Source organism: Eupeodes corollae, chromosome 1 (genome assembly GCF_945859685.1).
Source record: "Eupeodes corollae chromosome 1, idEupCoro1.1, whole genome shotgun sequence".
Taxonomy (NCBI): domain Eukaryota; kingdom Metazoa; phylum Arthropoda; class Insecta; order Diptera; family Syrphidae; genus Eupeodes; species Eupeodes corollae.
In genome coordinates this window covers 66,305,697-66,326,016 of record NC_079147.1, presented here as the reverse complement: position 1 = coordinate 66,326,016, position 20,320 = coordinate 66,305,697, and the positions used below count along the sequence as shown (strand labels likewise).

Here is a 20,320-nt window from a genome sequence, read left to right as displayed (position 1 = left end):
CAGTTTAATTTACACCTTTGCTGGGAGTCGGGCCATAGAGAAATTCCAGGGCACATGAACTCGCCAGGAACGGTACAGTGCAGCCCATCCTACCACGTTTGGTAAATATTGGCATACTAATCGTGACTTGTAAAGTGTTGCTAATGCAAGACGCTATGAAGAAGAAGAAGGCAAACACCAGGTGGAACAACATCACCACGTGTCAGGTCACACAAAGAACATCTGTCCTTCACTAGATCTAAAGTGATCAAGGTGATTGCTATCTCTAAGCAGATCGCATATAAGCTCTATAATAGGTGTCATAACTGGACACTGTCTGATAGGAAAGCACGCCACGCGACTGGGCGTATTCTAAAATGACTTTTGCAGTAGCTGTATGGACGAGGAATAGGAGGAAACAGTCTCTGTACATGCCCTGCTCTGCCGTGAAAACGCAAGAATTACCTAGGAGAATTCTTCTTTAAGGATCTAAACGAACTAAATCATATCAGCCTCTCACTTTTCGTAAGGGACTCAAAATGGTTAAATTGATCTTAGAAGGAAGCTTCAAGATTCATGTGGTAACACAATGGCCCATTAAACTAGCCTTAGTGTCCGATTCCATCATAGACATCCACTTTTAACCTTATCTAACCTTACTTTCGAGGCCTACCTTGGCAGGATTACTTGATCCTATGTTCATATCAAGACCGCCTAAAATTCTAATTAATGACTCTCGAAGAACGTTGACAGATATCTGACATCTTGTTTATCCATCGTCTAATTGTTGGTTCTATAAACTGTTCGTATCTTTAAAACTCCTTCTTCATTAGCACTAACCCCCGTAATTTGAGAAATACTCACCTCTTTTATCTTCCCTTCTAGCGCACCTCTTATGGCTTAAAAGAACTCATTGTACTCACATAAGAGATCACGTGGGTTTTGTTTCCTTGTACGGCCATAATGTGGAATCCGACTTTATTTCTTTTACCATTCAGAATAAAATAAAATTAAATCCCTGCACATCAGTATTTCGAGTGTATGTTAAATCCATCCTTATGGGACAAAATTTAAGGCTGCCATTCAACCACACACTTCCGGTGAACGGCCATTTAATTTTAAAACATTCCATGTACACAAACGGATTCGAAGAAGAGAAACTTTTAAAAGTCATAAAGAATCTTTTGAATGAGTTTTAACCACCTTCATTTTGTCTACAGTCATATCCACAAATAAAACAAATTATTTAATATTTTTAAATAATATATTAATTTTCTTTTTATTAACAAACATGAATTATTTTCTTTAATTATTATTGAATTTAAATGAAAACCAACTGACTTATTTTTTTATTATTCCCATAAAAAATATTTATCTTACATTTAAATGCATCACTCGTATATAAATATACTTTAAAAATAATTATTTCTTTTTTTTTATATCTCTTAACTATTTTGTATAAAGGAGCTTCCGCTCCTCCAAATCACTAAAAACACAAGAAGAAAAATTAAATAACGGCTGGCATCGTTTTCGGGAGCTGCACATAATAAGTTTTCAAATTTTCTGCAATTTGTGAAAAGTTTTTCCTCTGATAACATTTTCGCTGTATCCCTGGCAAATTTCGCCGAATGCTTGTAGCACTTAAAACGGGCACTGTTGTATATGCAATTTTCATAAGCATGACGAGCGCTGAAAGTAAAGAGGTGAAGAAAGGAGAAAATAAGAATTAAATTTTATATTTTATAAGAGTACTCGTACTTTGTATAAAACTCATTAATGTAGAAAGGTTTTTGTAATTCATCTTGGAAAAAGTTCTTCACATTTAAAATATTTTTGTTATTTTAAATTATTGAACAAAATAAATTAAATTAAATCCTTCTTATTTTTCTTAATGTTTTAAATTTCATTGAATAAGGACAAGAACTTATGCAGAAAACTCTTAAAACAATTATTTCTGCTGTTGTTCTGATTTCAAGTGTATTTTAGTGAATAAGTTAGTAATTTTCGAGTATTTAATTTATTTGTAATATTTTAATTGAATTTTACTTTGATTATTATACAATTAAATCCTGGTTCATAATTAAGTACCTACTAACGCTTTCAAGTTGTGAATTTGTATTTCTCTGATAAATAGTTTGTCTGAGTTTTTGCTTTCAATAGAAATTATTATTATTTTGTTTGAATATAAGTCTTGCTTCATTGCATCACGAAGTCTTGCGTTTCAAAGAAAAGTAGTGGGGTAAGGTTTAGTTATAATCGAATTGTAGACATGTGCATTCAAGAGGACACAAGCGTCCACAGGTTTTTCTCAAAAACCACCTCTGTCTATCAACTCCTACTCTCACCTCTCTGTGGTGAACATCGGGGTGCCTAGTAATTAAACTGAAGATTGGGTTGCAACCCTAGTGGCAAGTTGTTGAGGGGGAAAGGTGTTTCTACCAAGGCACCTCTCCTTATCCAGACGGCAGAGGCGGAATTCCCAAAATGAAATCAACGGTGGCGTCTACGGTTCCAGAAAGGTGGAACTACTTAGTGAACACCTTATAGGGCTTCTACGACTTCGGAGCCCATTCCTCCCCATCCTTGGAGTTTTACTAAGAATCTGGCCCTTTAGGTTGAGGGTTTTGCCGTCGGTGTGACCACGTAAAAACATCCTAGTTGCGAAGCACCAACAAGCCTCGGATACGGACGGATTTACTGTTGACAGCCCACGCAAACGATTTAACGACAACGAACTTCGGATATGCACGCGGAATGTTAGGTCCCTCAACAGACTACGTGCAGCCGAAGAATTGGCGGAGGCCCTTTACTGCTATAAAGCAGACATCAGCGACGTCCGGGAAATACGATGGAAGAAGCAAAAAGAGGATGAAAAATTACGATATTTACTATGGTGACGGCTACCGAGAAAACCAACAGCACTTATTTAGATATGGCTTCGGCATTGGAGCCAGATTTAGGCAACAAGTCTTGAGATGTAAGTGCATCAACGAGCGCCTCATGACCACCCGCATCAAGGCTAAATTTTTGCAAAATAAGCCTTATATGCGCACACGCCCCCACAGAAGTGAAGGATGACAACACCAAGGATATGTTCTTCAAGCTCTTAGACAAAATATAGCAGCAGTGTCCTATCTACAATATTAAAATTGTCCTGGGCGATTTTAATGCCAAGCTAGGAAGAAAATACATCTTGATTGAAATAATCGATTTTGCTGCGGGGCGAAACGTCATGGTAGCCAGTACGCGTTTTCCACACATCAACATCCACAAAGGAACTTAAAGTTCACCAAATCAATCTACAGTCAAACAGATTGACCATGTTGTGATCGACGCTGGACATGCTTCCAGCATCATGGATGTCCGAACTTTCCGAGGAGCTAACATCGACTGGGACCACTACCTCGTTGTAGCCAAGGTAGCACTTCGGGTTTTCAGACCCAAGGAAAAACAGGGAGATGCTGTTAGAAGATTCAATGTCGAGCTGCTTCAATCATAAGAGATCGAAAAATCCTTCTCTCGAAGTTCTCTGCCAACAACGCAATGTATCGAAAACCAGAGGAAACATTGCCAAGATACAATTAGAGAAGCCGCCTCTCACGTGCTGGATTTCAAGCAACCACCAACAAGGAACCAACAGGCACGCGCACCAGCGCTGCATAAAAGGAAAGGACGAGAGCTGCTCAAGGCCTCAAAGACGAAAGTGGAAACATCATGGTGGAACCGCATTCAATGCTGAGGATATGGACTACTTCTGCAGACTACATAACGGCGACGACGAACTGAATTCCGCTGTCAGGCAGGATGATCTATTCAACATAATCGACGAAAGCTAACGATCCCGTCCTCTTGACTTAGACGAAGTAAAGATTGCCATATCAAAGCCGAAGTCTAACAAAGCCGATGGAGCAGATAGCTTGAGTGCCAAACTTGTAGGTCCTTATCAGTGCAGTTTTAGACCAGGAAAGTCCACAGTCGATCAAATATTAACATTGTGCCAGATCCTGGAAAAACCCCAAAACACCAAATCGACACACCATCTTTTCATCGAGTTCAAGGCCGCATATGACATCATCTACAGGGACGAGCTGTATAGAGCCATGTCTAGTTTTGGCATCCCTACCAAACTCGTCCGTTTGTACAGGATGACCATGGAGAATTCGTACTGCTTCATTAAGGTCCAATTACTGGCATACGCTGATGACATTGACATAATCGAAAAAACTCAGCGTAATTTCAATGGGGTGTTTGTGAGTATTGCGGCAGAGGCAGAGAAAGGTTAACGAGGGCAAAACAAAGTACATGCGGATGTCAAGAAAGGACCTACAACACTGACGTCTTGGTCAAAACGTCACCATCGACAGACGTAACTTTGAGGTAGCCAAGGACTGCGTCTACCTAGCCTCCGCTATAAACGCAGATACCAACTCCAGCACTGAGGTCAAACGAAGAATAACTCTTGCTAACCGCTGTTTCTTCGGGCTAAGAATGCAATTGAACCCTCTCTCGAAGGACCAAAATGTCGCTATATTAGAGCCTAATCAAACCCGACCTGCTATACGGTGCAGACTCTTGGACTATGGAAAAAGCGGATGAAAGGCCCTTGCGTCTGTTTGAGAGACAAATTCTTCGCGTGATCCACGGTCCTGTATGTATAGAAGGTGATTGGAGGAGAAGATGGAACGACAAGCTGTACAGCGAGGTTAAAGTAAAATCAAAGTAAAGAAGTTAAACGACTGAGAGGTATGATCAGGTTGAGTGCATTAATACCAATGCTTTGGCCCGGAAAGTCTCCGACCATCCACAGAACAGTACAGTAGAGAAAGGATGGGGATCAGTCACAAGCGAAAAGGGACCTCAGCCAACTTGAAGTGCGCAACTAGAGACATCCAGATAAGCATCGTAAAATCGGCAAATATTTATTTTTCAAGTTAATATTTGTTTCTATGAAAAGAACTTTAGTTATTTTTGAAACAATTTTATTATCGCATACGAAATTTAATTACAATATATTCAGATGTTCAGCAACGCGTAATTCATGTTACCAAAACCTCCAAGTTGTATGTAATTAATTCATGAAATATTATGATGGGAAACAAAAGGGTTCTCATGAATAATACAAATATTGCATTCAGCTTTCATTAACATATCATGCGCTCCTACAAAATAACATCACATATTTTTGTACATAGACACCTTTGAGTCTTTTTTTATGTGAAAAAATAAAAGGTTTTACTCAAAATTTTATTATTTAACTGAGAGATTTTCAATACCATTTTTCCCGTTGCATTCAGCACCTTTTTTTAAAAAAAAAAGGAAGTCTCCCTTCAAGGCTTTATTTTGTAACTTTATTACACTCCGAAATAAAACTTTGCCATAAAATCATGTGTCCTATATTATGTTGTGCACAAATACCTATTTCAGTATAATGGGCACATTCCATCCACTGAGAATTTTTTGAAGGACATTAGACAGAGCTCTGGACAGGACACTGATACTCTTTTACTTTATGTGAATAAAAAATAATCACTACGGCTCTTGATTTGAAAACAGTTGCTAAAATTTGCCTCTAAATTTTTTTTTCTAGTTATTTGAATGAATAAAAAAATGAGTAACAGAAAACAAAAACATATGTACAGTACATGTTCATATTTTTAAGGCAAGTTCTTAATTTTATAATGAAGTTTAAAATTTCTTACCAGCAAAACTGCATAAATTTATTGGTCACATTCTTTTGTTGGCTTCGTTCATGAAGTTCGTCAGTTAAAATTTTCTGAAAGTTTCTTGTACATATTTCCCAGTCTTCTTGAATGTGAGAAAAACAATCTATGTGCCGGTTATATTCTGAAAAATAGATAACAAAAAAAATATCTATCAGAATTTGTATTTTGGATCTGAAAGAAAACGTAAATTATAAAAATGTCATCAAAACGTAAAAATAAATACCACACAAATAATAATGATTTTTTTAAGTAAAATATGTATATATGAAATGAAAGCTTAAATTAAAATTTAGAAAATAACCGTGAAATATATTCAAATGTTTTTTTGAAGTTTTCGAGATATGTATTTGAGCTTTGAGAATTCAGTGAGTGGCTTTTAAAGAAAGATAGATAGATTTTTCTTTACTTAACAAAGAGAGGATTTAAAACATAAAGGCTATCAATTATTAATTATCGAATAATATCTTAACCCAATACGAAAGGTTACTGAAAATAATGAAACAACCCCGATAGCCATATAATATGATAGAAAATATTTAACGGCAGAAAACTTTGCTGAAAGTATTATCTTCGGATTTCTTGCAAAATAGAGCCATCTGCATAAAATGGAAGATATTTTTACGTTCTGTTCTGTGTCATAGATTACAGGTTTGTTGAAGATTTGCTCTGTGAGGTATAAAAGGTTGGAGTGCAACTTTGACCGTCGCGTTGAACACATGTGTGATCTGTCATATAGTTTGCAGTGTATATTATATTTCATTAAATATATTTAAAATTCCACGGGGCACAAATCGCCCTAAAAATATTTTCTGGTTTAGAGAAAGTGACTCTATATAAAATATTAGAAGTGGAAATAAAAACAATCAAAAACAAACGTTGTGCTCCAGATCATCTGAAGCACGTTGTGCAACTAGAAAGTAGTACGCCTTTGCGTATACTAATAATTTAAGTTTTGGTCATAACCAAAATCATAATTTTGATCTTATAACATCCAAACAACCGAATGTTAATAATATGATAAATATTAATGAACAAAATCAAACCGCTGCCGGCGCAAGCTCGGAAATGTTAAGTGATAGGGATGAAGATCCCATGGACAGCAACTGGACCACAGTGCTATCGAATTTAAAACATGCTGGCAAAAAAAGAAAATTAAATGATGACAATTTAGACGTTTCTAATAAATTATCAAACAACACCTTCTTTGCATTATCGGGTATGGAACAGGCATCAGCAGTTCTCCCTGATCAACAACTAAGAAAAGGCGCGAAAACAAACGTCACTGTTTCAACCAAAACCAGCCACAACAACAATCAATCAACAGAAGCAGAGGCTTCCCAGCGCACTCATCAAATCTTATAGTAAGCAATAAAAACTTTTGTCCTCCACTTTTTATTGTTGGAGCAAATTGTGCTTTAATTACCGATCTACTTAATGTTGCTGCTCTCGAATGTAAAGCTAGTGATCTAAGATATAAATTCGTAAATTTAGGTTACAGAAAAACCAAGGTATATGTAGATAACGTAGATGTACATAAGTAAGTAGTTGAAAAACTCAGAGGCACTGGCATTGGGGCTTTCTCATTTTCACCTAAAGAAACTAAACGGGCATCTATTTTGCTAAAAGGTATTGACGGCGACACAGATCCCGACTCGATCCGAAAAGCTTTGAACCAAGCCGTGCCAAATGTTAAACTAAGTAAAATTTCACAATTTACTACTACTAAAACCAAAGAGCAAGGTCTCAAATTAAACATATTTGTTGTTCAACTAGAAGTTGGAGAGTCTCTTGAAGATTTGATGAAAATTAGGTTTCTTCTTCGTCAACGAGTATATTGGAAGAAAAAGTTTAACAGATCGGTAATTCGCTGTTATCGTTGCCAGAGATTTGGACACACATGCGATTGTTGCTCATATAATAGTCGATGTGTTCTGTGCAGCGAGTTTCACTTTCATGATTCTGATGTGTGTATTAAAACTTTTAAAGAACTCAAAGAGAAAAACGAACCAATCCCCCGACTCAAATGTGCAAATTGTCTAAAAGACCACTCAGCGAACTCTCTTGAGTGTGAAGCGTATATTAGGTACAAAGAGAAGCAACAAATTAATGTTGAGCTTGCAAAGTTTATAGCAAATAGAGCTAGAAATCAAGTCATAAACTCAATTCACACGTTTACAGACAAAAATATCTCTTTCGCTGACATGGCGAGAAATCCAAAGAGTATTCCCAAAAAGCAGCCGTCATTATCTGAAATGATAAATCCCCCTCTTAGAGAAAAAAACCCTCAACCAAACAATATTACTGAATTTCTAGATGAAGCTAAGAACTTATTTAATATCTCTTTTAAAGATCTTTTTTACAAAATAAGAGAATTCTGGCCAAAGTACCAGAAACTACAGAACAAAGAAGACAGATGTTTGCATATCTTGAATTTGTGGCATCAATTGTTATAATGGATTCCACCCTGAAACTTAAAACAATCTCGATTAATGCAAATTCCATTGTATCAAATGCAAGAAGATTAGCGTTAGTAAGCCTTCTTAAAAGTCGCAAACCCCAAATTTGTTTTTATGTGAAACTGTTTTGAATTCTAGACATAAACCATCATTTGAAGGATTTAACATCATACGCAATGACGATGGCAGAGGAACTGCTATCGTTATTGATGAAAAATTAAAGTTTAACTCGTTTCCTTTCCACAGTGACATATTTTCAGCTTGTTTAGGTGTCTTAATTTGTAAAAATAATTCTGCTATCACTAAGCGTATCCTTATTGGAAGTATTTATATACCAACAAACGCAGGACAAGGGCTTTCTATGGAATTAGATAGGCTAAATGACATTATTAAGACTTTCGATGCCACAATTATAGGTGGTGACTTTAATGCCGCCATCCAAACTGAGGAGACTCAGTTAGCAATCCAAATGGCAACATTATATACAAATGGTATAGTAATGGGCCATATCTCGACCTTGATTTAATTTCTCCCTTTAGCCCAACCTATCCGCAGTCCTCATCAATATTGGACTATTTTCTCACATCTAGTTCGCTTTCGCAAACCGCAAATAATATTAATAATATAGGCTTTGCAAAACATTCTCTACGTTTTCAAATCATTATGGTATAGAAATAAATCTAAACATTTTTGATGATTGCCCGGTATTGATACCACCTCAATCGTATACCAGCTTCGAAAGAACTGATTGGGATGTGTTTAGAATGCAACTTCACAACAGAATCTCAAGAGTGACAGCACCCATAGATAAAACATTACAAATGCAGAAATTGATGTAATTTTAGACAATATAAATCAAAATATAGTTTCTTGTATTGAAAATAACTCAACTATTCGAAATACAAAATTCGTAACATTTGGTTAAGACAACTCAAGAGAATCTTTCATAAGCATTTAAATAGACGCAACTCAGAGTATCAACAACTTAACTCGCAAATACAGTGTCTTAGTAAAATAATAAAAGAGAGAGTAAAACATGATCTTGACCAAGAGTTCAGAACACGTCTGAACAAAATTAGACCTTCTCCCCATGCTTTCAAGGAAATTGATAAAATTACAGGAAGAAAAGTCTTTGGGTCAGATATTATCAAGGATGTTTTGAATTTCGATGGACAGGAACTGGTTGACATTGAAGCTAAACTGAGTGCATTCAGGGTCATGTACGCTAATGGTTTTGCAGACCGAACGCCATCTTTTGATGTTAATTTAAATAATGAAGTATTTTCAAAAGTAACCATCAAACACAGCATGTAACCAAGTTTCCTTACCTTTCACTACATATCAGTCAATACATTTAGAATGAATCTGAATAACAAAAAGTCATTTGATCTTGACAAAATTTCAAACTATGTATTAAGGAAATGTCCGGTTTCCCTTGATCTCACTTTAACTTGTCTCTTTAATCATTGTATAAACAACGGATACTTTCCAACGGCATGGAAACATTCCAAAATTATGCCTATAGCTAAAAAAAATAACGCCAAAAATATAAAAGATTTTCGACCAATATCTCTTCTTTCCAACATAGGAAAACTGTTCGAAAAAGTCATAGCAGAATCTCTTGATAGTTTCCTCGATAACTCAAATATTTTACCAAACACCCAATTTGGGTTTAAGAAAAATCACTCAACGGAGCATTGCTTTTTAGTGCTTAATGATAAAATTATTCACAATCTGAGACAAAAAAAATGCACAATTGTCCTGGATATTGATTTAGAGGCAGCATTTGACTCTATTTGGCATAAAGGTCTTATCTTTAAGTTAATAAGATTGAACTGTCCTAAGTACCTCATTAGATTGATCATCAGTTTTCTTAATTCAAGAACCGCGTCGATTGTCATTGGATCGGAGTTTTCAGATCCTTTCCCAGTACTCTTAGGAGTTGCTCAAGGAACATTACTTGGACCAAAACTGTTTAATGTATTTTTATATGACATGCCTTTTTGCAACTCTGAATCCTAGCCTGAAGCACTTCTGTACGCAGACGGCACAAAACTTTTTGCTGCTGCTATAAGGCCAAACAATGCACTAGAAAAATTACAAAGTGCTTTACCTAGTTTACTCTCGTATTTTAAATCTTGGGGATTAAAAATAAATACTGAAAAATGTGGGCTAACCTGTTTCAGGAACTCCTATGGAAAAGGGCATCGAAAGGCTGTTAAAGAAAGCAAGGAGTTATCTTTGCGTATTGACGATAAGATAGTTCCATTAAAAACAGAAACAAAGTACTTAAGGATTCACTATCAAAATATGTTTAAATTTAACAAACATGCGCGGAATGTATTAAACAAAGTGAAAATGGCTACTGCTATTTTAAAAAAACTACTTTCTTCAAAGCATCTATCCCAAAGTACTAAAATTCTGATGTATAAAGCATTGATAAGACCTATAATCTCGTATGGTTTTAGTACCTGGTTCTCTATTTCTCCAACACCAGCAAAAGAATTAGAAAAGTTTGAAAGAAAAGTCTTACGATTTTGTAGTGGAAAATATCGTAGACATAATAAATAATGGTTTTCTAACTATACATTTTATAATTTAACAAAAGTGAAACCTTTGATGATTTATATGACAACATTATTGAAAACCAGATTAGAATCTTGTATTAATCATCCAAATCCACTTATCAAAGGATTATGGGACAAAAATATTACTAATGAAAGCTTTTACTTCGAGTATTATCAATCGCCATTCGATCTTTTGCATAATAGATCCCGAAATTTAATAGAACCTCAGATGAATGATTTACTTACTTTACCTTTTTATGAGAAAGCCACATTGACCGTTCTTCGAGGATAAAATTGTTTTTATTTTGTATATTGAAAAAAAGAAGAAAAATATAAAAATATATTGTATAACTTTTTATATAATACATACAATTATAGTTGGTTCATATAGCCTTTGAATTAAATAAAATTAAATTAATTTTCTATTATTTGTATTTGTTTGAATAAATCAAAAGTTTCTAATATATTAAATTATATCTCGAAATAAGTAACTGCTCTTACTATATTTATTTCAAACTCAAAAAATAAAAATCTGATAGAAAATAAAATTCTTTATAATCGTAGCCTTGCATATGGAATGCATCTTTTGTTATTTAGTTTTAAGTTCTAGTCATTAGTTTTAAGTTTGGCCACTTGTGAGCCACTAGTGAACGTGTGTCGGGAGCAAACACACGAATATATTAATGAAATACATTCTTGAAGCATGTATGCATATATAGTAATTTAAAAAGGTTTAAACTATTCTTTTATTAAACATCTTGTATAAGCCAGACATATTAATGAAGTCGGCAGCATTATTAAAAAATATTGTAATCAAAAATAATTTGTGAATTTTAAGTCTCAATAAAGAAAACTGAACTGAACTGACTGGTATAAAAGGTTTAATAAATCGACTCTTGGTTTAAGAATGGTGCTTATCAACTCAGATGAGTAGTTGCTATTAAAATAACTTTCTCTAGTAGGCGGCTGATGGTTCAGGTTCTTGTAAAACAGTCTAGAAGATGATGTTGATGCACTATAGTTGGTCATATACTTAATAGTCCATTCTAGCTATGATCATTGAAAATATGTCCAGCCAATTGAGAAGGGTTTACTCTCAGCTTAAAGAAATTTATTTGAATAGCTTCAAATTCTTCAATCGTACTGACCCCAAATGCCTGAAATCCATAAAACATACAGACTTTGAAAGTAGCGTTATAGTTAGAAGCAGTATTAATATTATAAATAAATAAATTGGGTGGCGCAACAGTCCGTTTGAGAACCAGGGCCTAGTGACTGACAACTCTCAACCATTCCTGTGTGCGAGTACTGTTTTTCAGGGATAGAAAGGACCTACAATTTTAAGCCGAATCCGAACAGTAAATTTGAGAAAGCACTTTTTTATGACAAGAATTACTCTTGGAGAATTTGTCAATTCCTCGCAAGAGACAGTACCCGTGAAAAAAACTTTAGGTGGCATAGGCATATCCATAACTTACAACTAACTTAATGCTGTTCAATATAAGCAGGTACAGCGTCGTAAACACTGCCGCTCGAACACCCGAAACTTCTCCATCTGCCAAGGGCCAACGTTGAACCACACAGGACAACCATAAACCATCATCGGCCGTATAAGGGCCATGTAGCAAATTACCTTCACTCTGGGGCAAGCCGACTGCTGTAAAACAGTCGTTTCGTGAGAGCGAAGGTTTCTCTGGCTTAGTCAGAGCAGCATTTATACGTCTGTCGAAATATAATTACTGATCTTACTAGATACCGAGGTACTTCACTACACTTTTGCTCGCTAATCGCTGCCCGTTGGTGTACCAACGATGACCATCTTGCGCCAATTCTTGCACGTATCCTAGTTACTCTTGCCAACGGAGTCCGAAACAGAATTGTCTCCGACTCTTGGACTTTTATTTTCAGTTTCCAGACTTCGCAATTTCCCTGAATCTTGTCAAAATCACGCTTCAAGATAGTTCTAATAACCTCAACTTTTTGGGCCGTTCTGTACGCAATTAGGTCGTCATCGTACGCAATTGCCTTTGTAAGACTACCTACAAGATTGTTGGTGTAAATGCTGAAGAGAATCGGCGAGTTTACCGCTCCCTGTTGAGGACCATCTTTAACTGAGAATGTAGTGGTAGAAGTTACATTGCCACTTTTGACAACAATCTTTCTACCGTTAAGCATATCATTAAGTATATACTACAATGGCTTGCTTATGTCAAGCCTGCTCAGTTTTATGTAAAGACCATTTAACGATACGATGTTAAAGGCCTTTTCCAAACCAACCAGAACAGCACCTGTGCATTGTTGTTTTGATTTATTCCATTGGTTATCAGAAACGAGTTTAGACGCAGCATGAATTGTGTCATGACCCGCTTCGAACCCGAACTGTTTATCCGGAATTATTTTGTTGTCCGTAGCCCACTTAGTTAGAGCCCTATTGATGATCTTTTCGAAAACTTTGCTGATGCTCGGAAGAAGACTTATCGACCGAAGATTTGACGGGTTGGAGTTGTTCTTTCCCTTTTTCGGGAGAGGATGAACCTCAGCGGTCTTCCAATGCACTGGATAATATGCATTATTCAGTGCATTGTTAAAGAGTGTGGTGTAAATTTCAATTGTTTCCATCGGTAAATGTCTTAGTACAACGTTGGATATACCATCGACACTTGCTGACTTTTTATTAACTTCCCATAGGAAGTTATTGTAATGGGTCCGATTTGTCAAATTGGAAATTTTGACATTTCTCGACGTTTCAAGGTCCCTAGAGTCAAAATAAAAGATTTTTAGAAAGATGTCTGTGCGTGCGTGTGTACGTACGTTTGTACGTCCGTACGTTCGCGACGTTTTTTTCGCCGTCCATAGCTCAAGAACCAGAAGAGATATCGACTTCAAATAAATTTTGTTATACAGATAATAAGGCAGAAAGATGCAGAACGGGCTCTCAACAAAATTGCGTGGGTGGTTTTTTTACCATAGCAGTTTGAAAAAAAGGTGAAAATTTTGGTTAACCTTAAATATCTTACGAACCAAAAACGCTAGAGACTTAAATTAAATTTTATATAATATATTGTAACGTGATACCAAACAGGTATATTTTTTGAAAAAAATCAATATAACGTTTTTTTTTATAAATCAATAAAACTGAAAAAAAAATTTGTCACCTCCAAAATTTTACGACTGAAATATGATTTCATGTCTACAACAATTTTGTGCAACGAAGAATAATGTTTTTGACATCTGATAAAATTTTGAGAAAAATCGAATTGACAGTTTTTTCTACAAAAAATAAAAACCTAAAAAAAAAAATTTATAAAAGTTGGTAAAAATTGATTTTCGACTCAAATATCTTTTCAAAACTTTGAGATATTGGGTTTAATTTACTTTTATCTTTCAAAACATCTTGTTGTCAACATTCATTTAAAGTTTGAAAAAAATCGATTTGACAGTTTTTGTACAAAAAATTAAAAACCGAAAAAATATTAACAAAAGTTCGTAAAAAATGATTTTCGACTCAAATATCTTTTAAAAACTTTGAGATAATAGGTTTTTACTAATTTTTTCTTATAAGAAATACTGTTTTCAACATTAGGACAAATTTTGAGAAAAATGGAATTGACAATTTTTTTACAAAAAATAAAAACCTGAAAAAAAAAAATGTATAAAAGTTGGTAAAAATTGATTTTCGGCTCAAATATCTTTTCAAAACTTTGAGATATTGGCTTTAATTTACTTTTATCTTTTAAAAAATATTGTTGTTAACATTCAGTAAAATTTTGAAAAAAATCGCATTGACAGTTCTCTTACAACAAATTAAAAACCGAAAAAAAATTAACAAAAGTTGATAAAAAATGATTTTCGACTGATATATCTTTCCAAAAATTTGAGATAATAGCTTTTAGCTGATTCTTGCACATAAGAAATTCTGTTTTCAACATTTGGACAAATTTTGAGAAAAATCGAATTGACAGTTTTTTTACAAAAAATTAAAAACCTAAAAAAAAATTAAAAAAAGTTCGTAAAAATTTACTTTCGACTCAAATAGCTTTCCAAAAATAGAAAATATTGGCTTCAAACTTATTTTATTTCACAGAAAATATTGTTTTTGATATTCAGTAATTTGTATATAAAAATCCAATTGTTTTCATAAAAAATAAAATCTACATAAAATAGTACACAAATTTGGTACAAATTGATACGAGTACATATAGACAAACTTTTAAGCAAGACAAATCGACAAACGGGATGGGATGTTATCAGTGTGGGTCGCATCCCAGCCTCTTTTTTTTTATTGAATTAAAGATGAGCTGAAGCTCAACCTTCGTCACTAACAAGGGACCTGGTCCCGTTTGCTTGGCGATTATGGCATTTGCCAAGGATTCGTCATTGAACCGCATGAGGCCATCGCACTAACCATCATGACACGAGTACTACAGTATTAATATTATTTATTTATATATGATTTGACCACATCATGTTGTTTACCAATTTAGATCTAGCGTTTTTTCACTTGCTTATTTGCCAAAGTTTAGGTTTGATGATAACAACACACCTAGGTATTTGAATTCGGTAATACATTTTTCTGCTCTTTATTGAGTCACCCAGTTTCTTCCCGTAGAGGAAGACATAAGTCTGTCGATTTTCGTTTTTAATATGTTAATTTCAAGATCCCATGCCTTGAAGGACGTTTGTTATGGACTTATTTGAAGTTGAAACGAAAAGGGTTATCTGATCAAGTCATCTGCATATATAAGAACCTTTATGAGATCTCCCGCAAAGTTTACTCCTTCGATAGAATATCAGCAATATCATCAATGTACAAGAGGAACAGAATAGGACTAAAAATGCATCACTGTGGTACACCTGCAATCGTATCAAACCATTATGGAAACTTAGAACTATCCGACACAGCTGCACTTGATGACGCCAACATTAAAACTTTGTTAAGACTCCGATCAATGGCAGTTTATAAATCAATGCCAGCAGTTTTAAAGTCCACAGAACACACATACAGCTTCTTACTCTTCTTGATATACATATATTTTAGAAATACTAATTATAGAAAAAATATGATCTGTCGTTGAAATACCAGGAAGGAAACCAGTTAGGAATAAGCGGAGCTTTTTATTGTTTTCAATCCAAGTTGATAGTCTTCCATATAAAATTTTGTATAAAATATTTCTCAGTAAATTGATAGTAGAAATTCCTAACCTGGCTTGCATCTCCTGTTTTTAAATATAGCAGATATAACTGCTTGCGTAAAACTATCTGGTATACAAGAATAGCTATAGATCAAGTTGAAAAAATCCACGATGTATGAGTTGTTCAGTTGTATTTTTATAGAACTCAGCTGGATTTCCGTCACTCCCCGGATCTTTAATGTTCTTCATAACCCGAAAAGTTTTCTTAAGTTCCATACCCGAAATTGTAATCCATATTATCGTAATAAAAAGAAATGACAATAATTTCCTAAATAATTCCTTTTTATTCAAAATCAAAACAATCCTTTAAAATTTAACAACGCTTTAGATATAATTTCAAATTTCAATTATTAAAACAAATTTTCCTGATTAAAATAATGCAAAGAAAATGTTGGTAGTGTGAAGATTTAGTGGTATCAAGGCCAATCTTGGACAATATGAACCGTATGTTTTGAATCGCTTAAAAAATAAAACTCGGACCAAGATTGGAAGCATGCAATGATTACAAGCCGAATATGTATCTCAATGGTTGCAAAATTCTTAAGTTCTAAGTTTGTCATCTTGAAAAATAAAATAATCTAAACATTTTAATTCAGATTACCAACAGGCTTTCTTAAAACTTTCATAAACTTTGTGAGGGAAAATTTTCCACTTTTAAGTTAATGAGAAAGACAATGCAACCAAAACTTAAATTTCTTAAAACTTTCCTAACGAGAAAACTCCCAAAGCAAAAACAAATAAAAATTGAAACATTTAGTTTATTTAAATTATAACTTAATATTGAAAATTCTCTCTCTACCGTTTCATCAAAACTCTTCAAAGTTCAATGAATATTTAGGTTTTTGGATAGCTATGAACTAACTCAAATGTTTTGCTGTACACATGAGCATTAAAAAGAAAATATTGTAGATACAAACTTAAAATTACTCATAACTATGCTATATATTTTTGAATATATAGTTTTTATCTTACCAGTTTGAAACTTTCTGTCGTCACAAAACTTCTTAAGGAATTTCCTTGCCCCAGCAACATTATTTTGTACATAGAAATTATTTTTCTTCGATAGACAACGGTCGCTATAGCGTTCAAAACAAACCATTCCTCGTTTAAAAACTCTGTAAATATAGAAAAACAAAAACAAAAAAACAATTCTATTATTTTCACGCCAGTTAATAAACAATGAGAATTTTAAAACTTTAAAAAACATTACATTCAGAATCTAAAGTAAAAAAGTTGTCTGTATAAATAAAATATAAGCATTAGTATTATTTCCATCCATAAAACATAAACCACAAACCAATGCCCTCAAGTTGAACTAACCATTGTCCTAACTTAAAGTTCTACGCATTTATGATTCTATTTAAAGCCCTTTAAGTGAACTTTATCACCTTCTTTGGGAATTTTTATTTTAAATAGCAACACAAAAGTTTCACAAAAAAAAAACAACATCCAGGGATCCTTTAAAAATCGACGTTGAATATTAATGAATTCTCATGAATCCTGAAGTTATGACTTCTAATGGAGTTATGTAGAGAAGGCCTTCAACAATTTTCAACTTTTAAGGGTCTTCTAAATTTTGACCGTTAAAAAGCTTTTTTTTTTAAAGAGCTCTCAGCTCTTTAACTTGGTGAATATTAAAGGGTACAACTCTCTGGTTTGTAGTAAAGGCATGGAGAAGAATTAGGTTTTTATATTGTAAAAAAAAATTGAGATTGCAATCAAAATGAATGATGATGGGAAAGTCTAACAAAAATGCGTTAAGTCATAAACACAATATAATTTATTCATTGTTTATTGAAATTTGGAGCAGATAAATTTATTTAGGTCAATACACAGAGAATTTTGTACTTACAATACTAAAGGGCTTCTGGATTTGCTGATACATTAGCATTTTCTAAAATTGACGAAGCAGTTTTAGCTCTTTATATGATCCTTAATTATAGTTTGGAAAAAATGAACCATTGAAGAAATCAAGAAATACAAACTTAAGCCATTATTGGTACACGAAAGAATTACGGTCTACGTGCCGTTTTTAGTAATGATAATTTCGTGACACGGTGATCATCAGGCATTTGTTGTAGAGCAATATATCCGTATGGTGGTTCTGCAGAGCTGTTTTTGAAGATATTCTTCAAAACATACCCATTGGTGCTGAGTAGGCCCATTTCCATTTATCGGGCACTGTAAATAAAGAAAATGTCCGATACTGTGCAATAGAAAACTCTCAAGAAATTCATCAACGACCATTTCACAGCCCTTATGTGAAAGTTTTATGTGCTATTGCTGAATTTGGTATGTTAGGTGGGGTATAATTAAAAAAGTGTAGTAATGCTTTAGTTGAACCCCTTACATTCTTATTCAAACTTTCGCTAAAAACAGGCTTATTTCGCAGGATTTGGAAGAAGTCATTTCTAACACCAATTTTCAAAAAAGGTAACAAGTTGCGTATAAGCAACTACAGGCCCATTGCAAAGCTTTTTTACATTCCTAAAGTGTTTGAACAAGTTGTTTGTGAAAGTCTAGCATTTTTAAGTAAAAATCTCATTTGCGACAGCAACATGGTTTTGTGAAAAAAAGATCAACCGTTAATAATCTCCTCAATTTTTTAAAAATATGTTCAAACGCTTTAGAACAAGGTTATGAAATTGACTGTGCATACACTGACTTTTCTAAAGCTGTTGACCAACTGGGGCACGGAATTATTTTATTTAAACTTTTAAACGATTGGTTTTCCACCATTTTTCTAAGCTTGGATCAAATCATACATTGAAAACAGATCCTATGAGGTAAGATTTAGAAATTGAAAAAAGACCATCTTGATGATTTCTGGCTGTAGATAACGAATTGTTTGAATGATTTTGGCCTTAAATGCATGAATCATTTCTGATTGTTAGCATAACATCGATCCTTCATATTTCACTGTCAAATAAAAGCTCCAAAGAACCCAATTCAAACGTGAGAAGCTGATTATGGTCATATGATTAAGATCGTTATAGAAGAATTCTCCTAGGTGATTCTTGCGTTTTTGAGCTAAAGCAGGGCAAGTTACGGAACTGTGTCCTCCTCTTCATCGTGCATACAGCTTCTCCAAAATTCATTTTAGAATACACCTAGCCCGTGGCGTGCTTTCCTGTCAGACAGTGCCTGGTTATGAAACCAATTATCGAGCTTACTTGCTTAGAGATGTGGTACCCGTGGCATGATGGTTAGTGCGTTGGACTGTCATGCTAGAGGTCTTGGGTTCGATCCCTGCCTATTCCATCTAAAGTCTTTTCACGGGTACTGCCTCTTGCGAGGAATTGACAAATTCTCCAAGAGTAACTATTGTCATGAAAAAGTGCTTTCTCAAAATAAGCCGTTCGGAGTCGGCATATAAACTGTAGGTCCCCTCCATTCATGACAACATTACTAGCACACAGGAATGGTTGAGAGGTGTAAGTCACTAGGCCTTGGTTCTCAACGGACTGTCGCTCCACCCAATTGTTTTTTTTTTACTTGCTTAGAGATAGGAAGCACCTACATGGCTTTAAATCTAGGACAGATGTTCTTTGTGACCTGACACGCTGTGATGTTGTTCCACCTAGTGTTTGCCTTCTTCGCAGCGCCCTGCATTAGTTTACAAGCATATCAGCATTTGCCAAACTTGGTAGAATGGATTGTACTGTACCGTTCTTGGCGAGTTCAGTTACATGCAATCTCTCTATGGCCCAACACCCAGCAAAGGGGTATATTAAACTGTTGTGCCATCTCCATTGGAGAAAATCGACTTTTATGTTCTTGTTTAGAGTTTGTAGAGAAAGAGTCCAGAGATTTGATTGCGGCCTGATTGTTTGAGAAAATACGGACATCAGATGTTGATATTACGTTTCCTTTAAGCCAGCACAAGACTTCTTTTATAGCCAAAAATTTCGCCTGGAAGGCGCTACAATAGTTGGGAAGGCGGATTGAGAGCCTTAATTTCGGTCGTTCATAGTACAAACCTCCATCAACTCCTTAATTTGGTTTTGATCCATCTGTGTAAAAGTGCACTGCGTCTTCTTGGAATACTCTTCCCCTCAGAAAGATCTATAAGCTATAGAAATCTGGAAATTTCTATCGAATTGCAGTTGGGTGTAGTCTTTGTGCTTTGGAATTGATTTTAATTAATTAAGAATTACAGGGAAGCCAATGTTGTTGTTAACCCATTGTAATGAAGCTTTTAAGTGAATAGCAGAGCTTGCAACTATTTGATTGCTAAATATATCAAGAGGTGTATGAACTAGGTAGTGTATCTTGTGATGCAGATGGGGTTGTGCGAAGCTACCCGCTTATACATAAGCAAGCTGAACGTTGGACTTTACTTAGATTGTCGGGGTTTATAGCTTCTTCTAAAGCTAAAAAAGTCGGTATCATAACCGGGCACA

At 34.7% G+C, this 20,320-nt stretch overlaps 1 protein-coding gene across 1 annotated transcript; it reads right to left on the bottom strand.

Moving 5' to 3' along the window:
* Positions 1-1,321: 1,321 nt before the first annotated feature.
* Positions 1,322-18,088, bottom strand: LOC129939864 (uncharacterized). The gene is made up of 4 exons (XM_056048044.1): positions 17,934-18,088; positions 16,890-17,032; positions 5,679-5,823; positions 1,322-1,668 (listed from the first exon to the last, which is right to left on the bottom strand). The coding sequence occupies exons 1-4, from the start codon at positions 18,086-18,088 to the stop codon at positions 1,425-1,427; spliced, it is 687 nt and encodes a 228-aa protein (XP_055904019.1). The 3' UTR covers positions 1,322-1,424.
* Between the last annotated feature and the right edge of the window lie 2,232 nt (positions 18,089-20,320).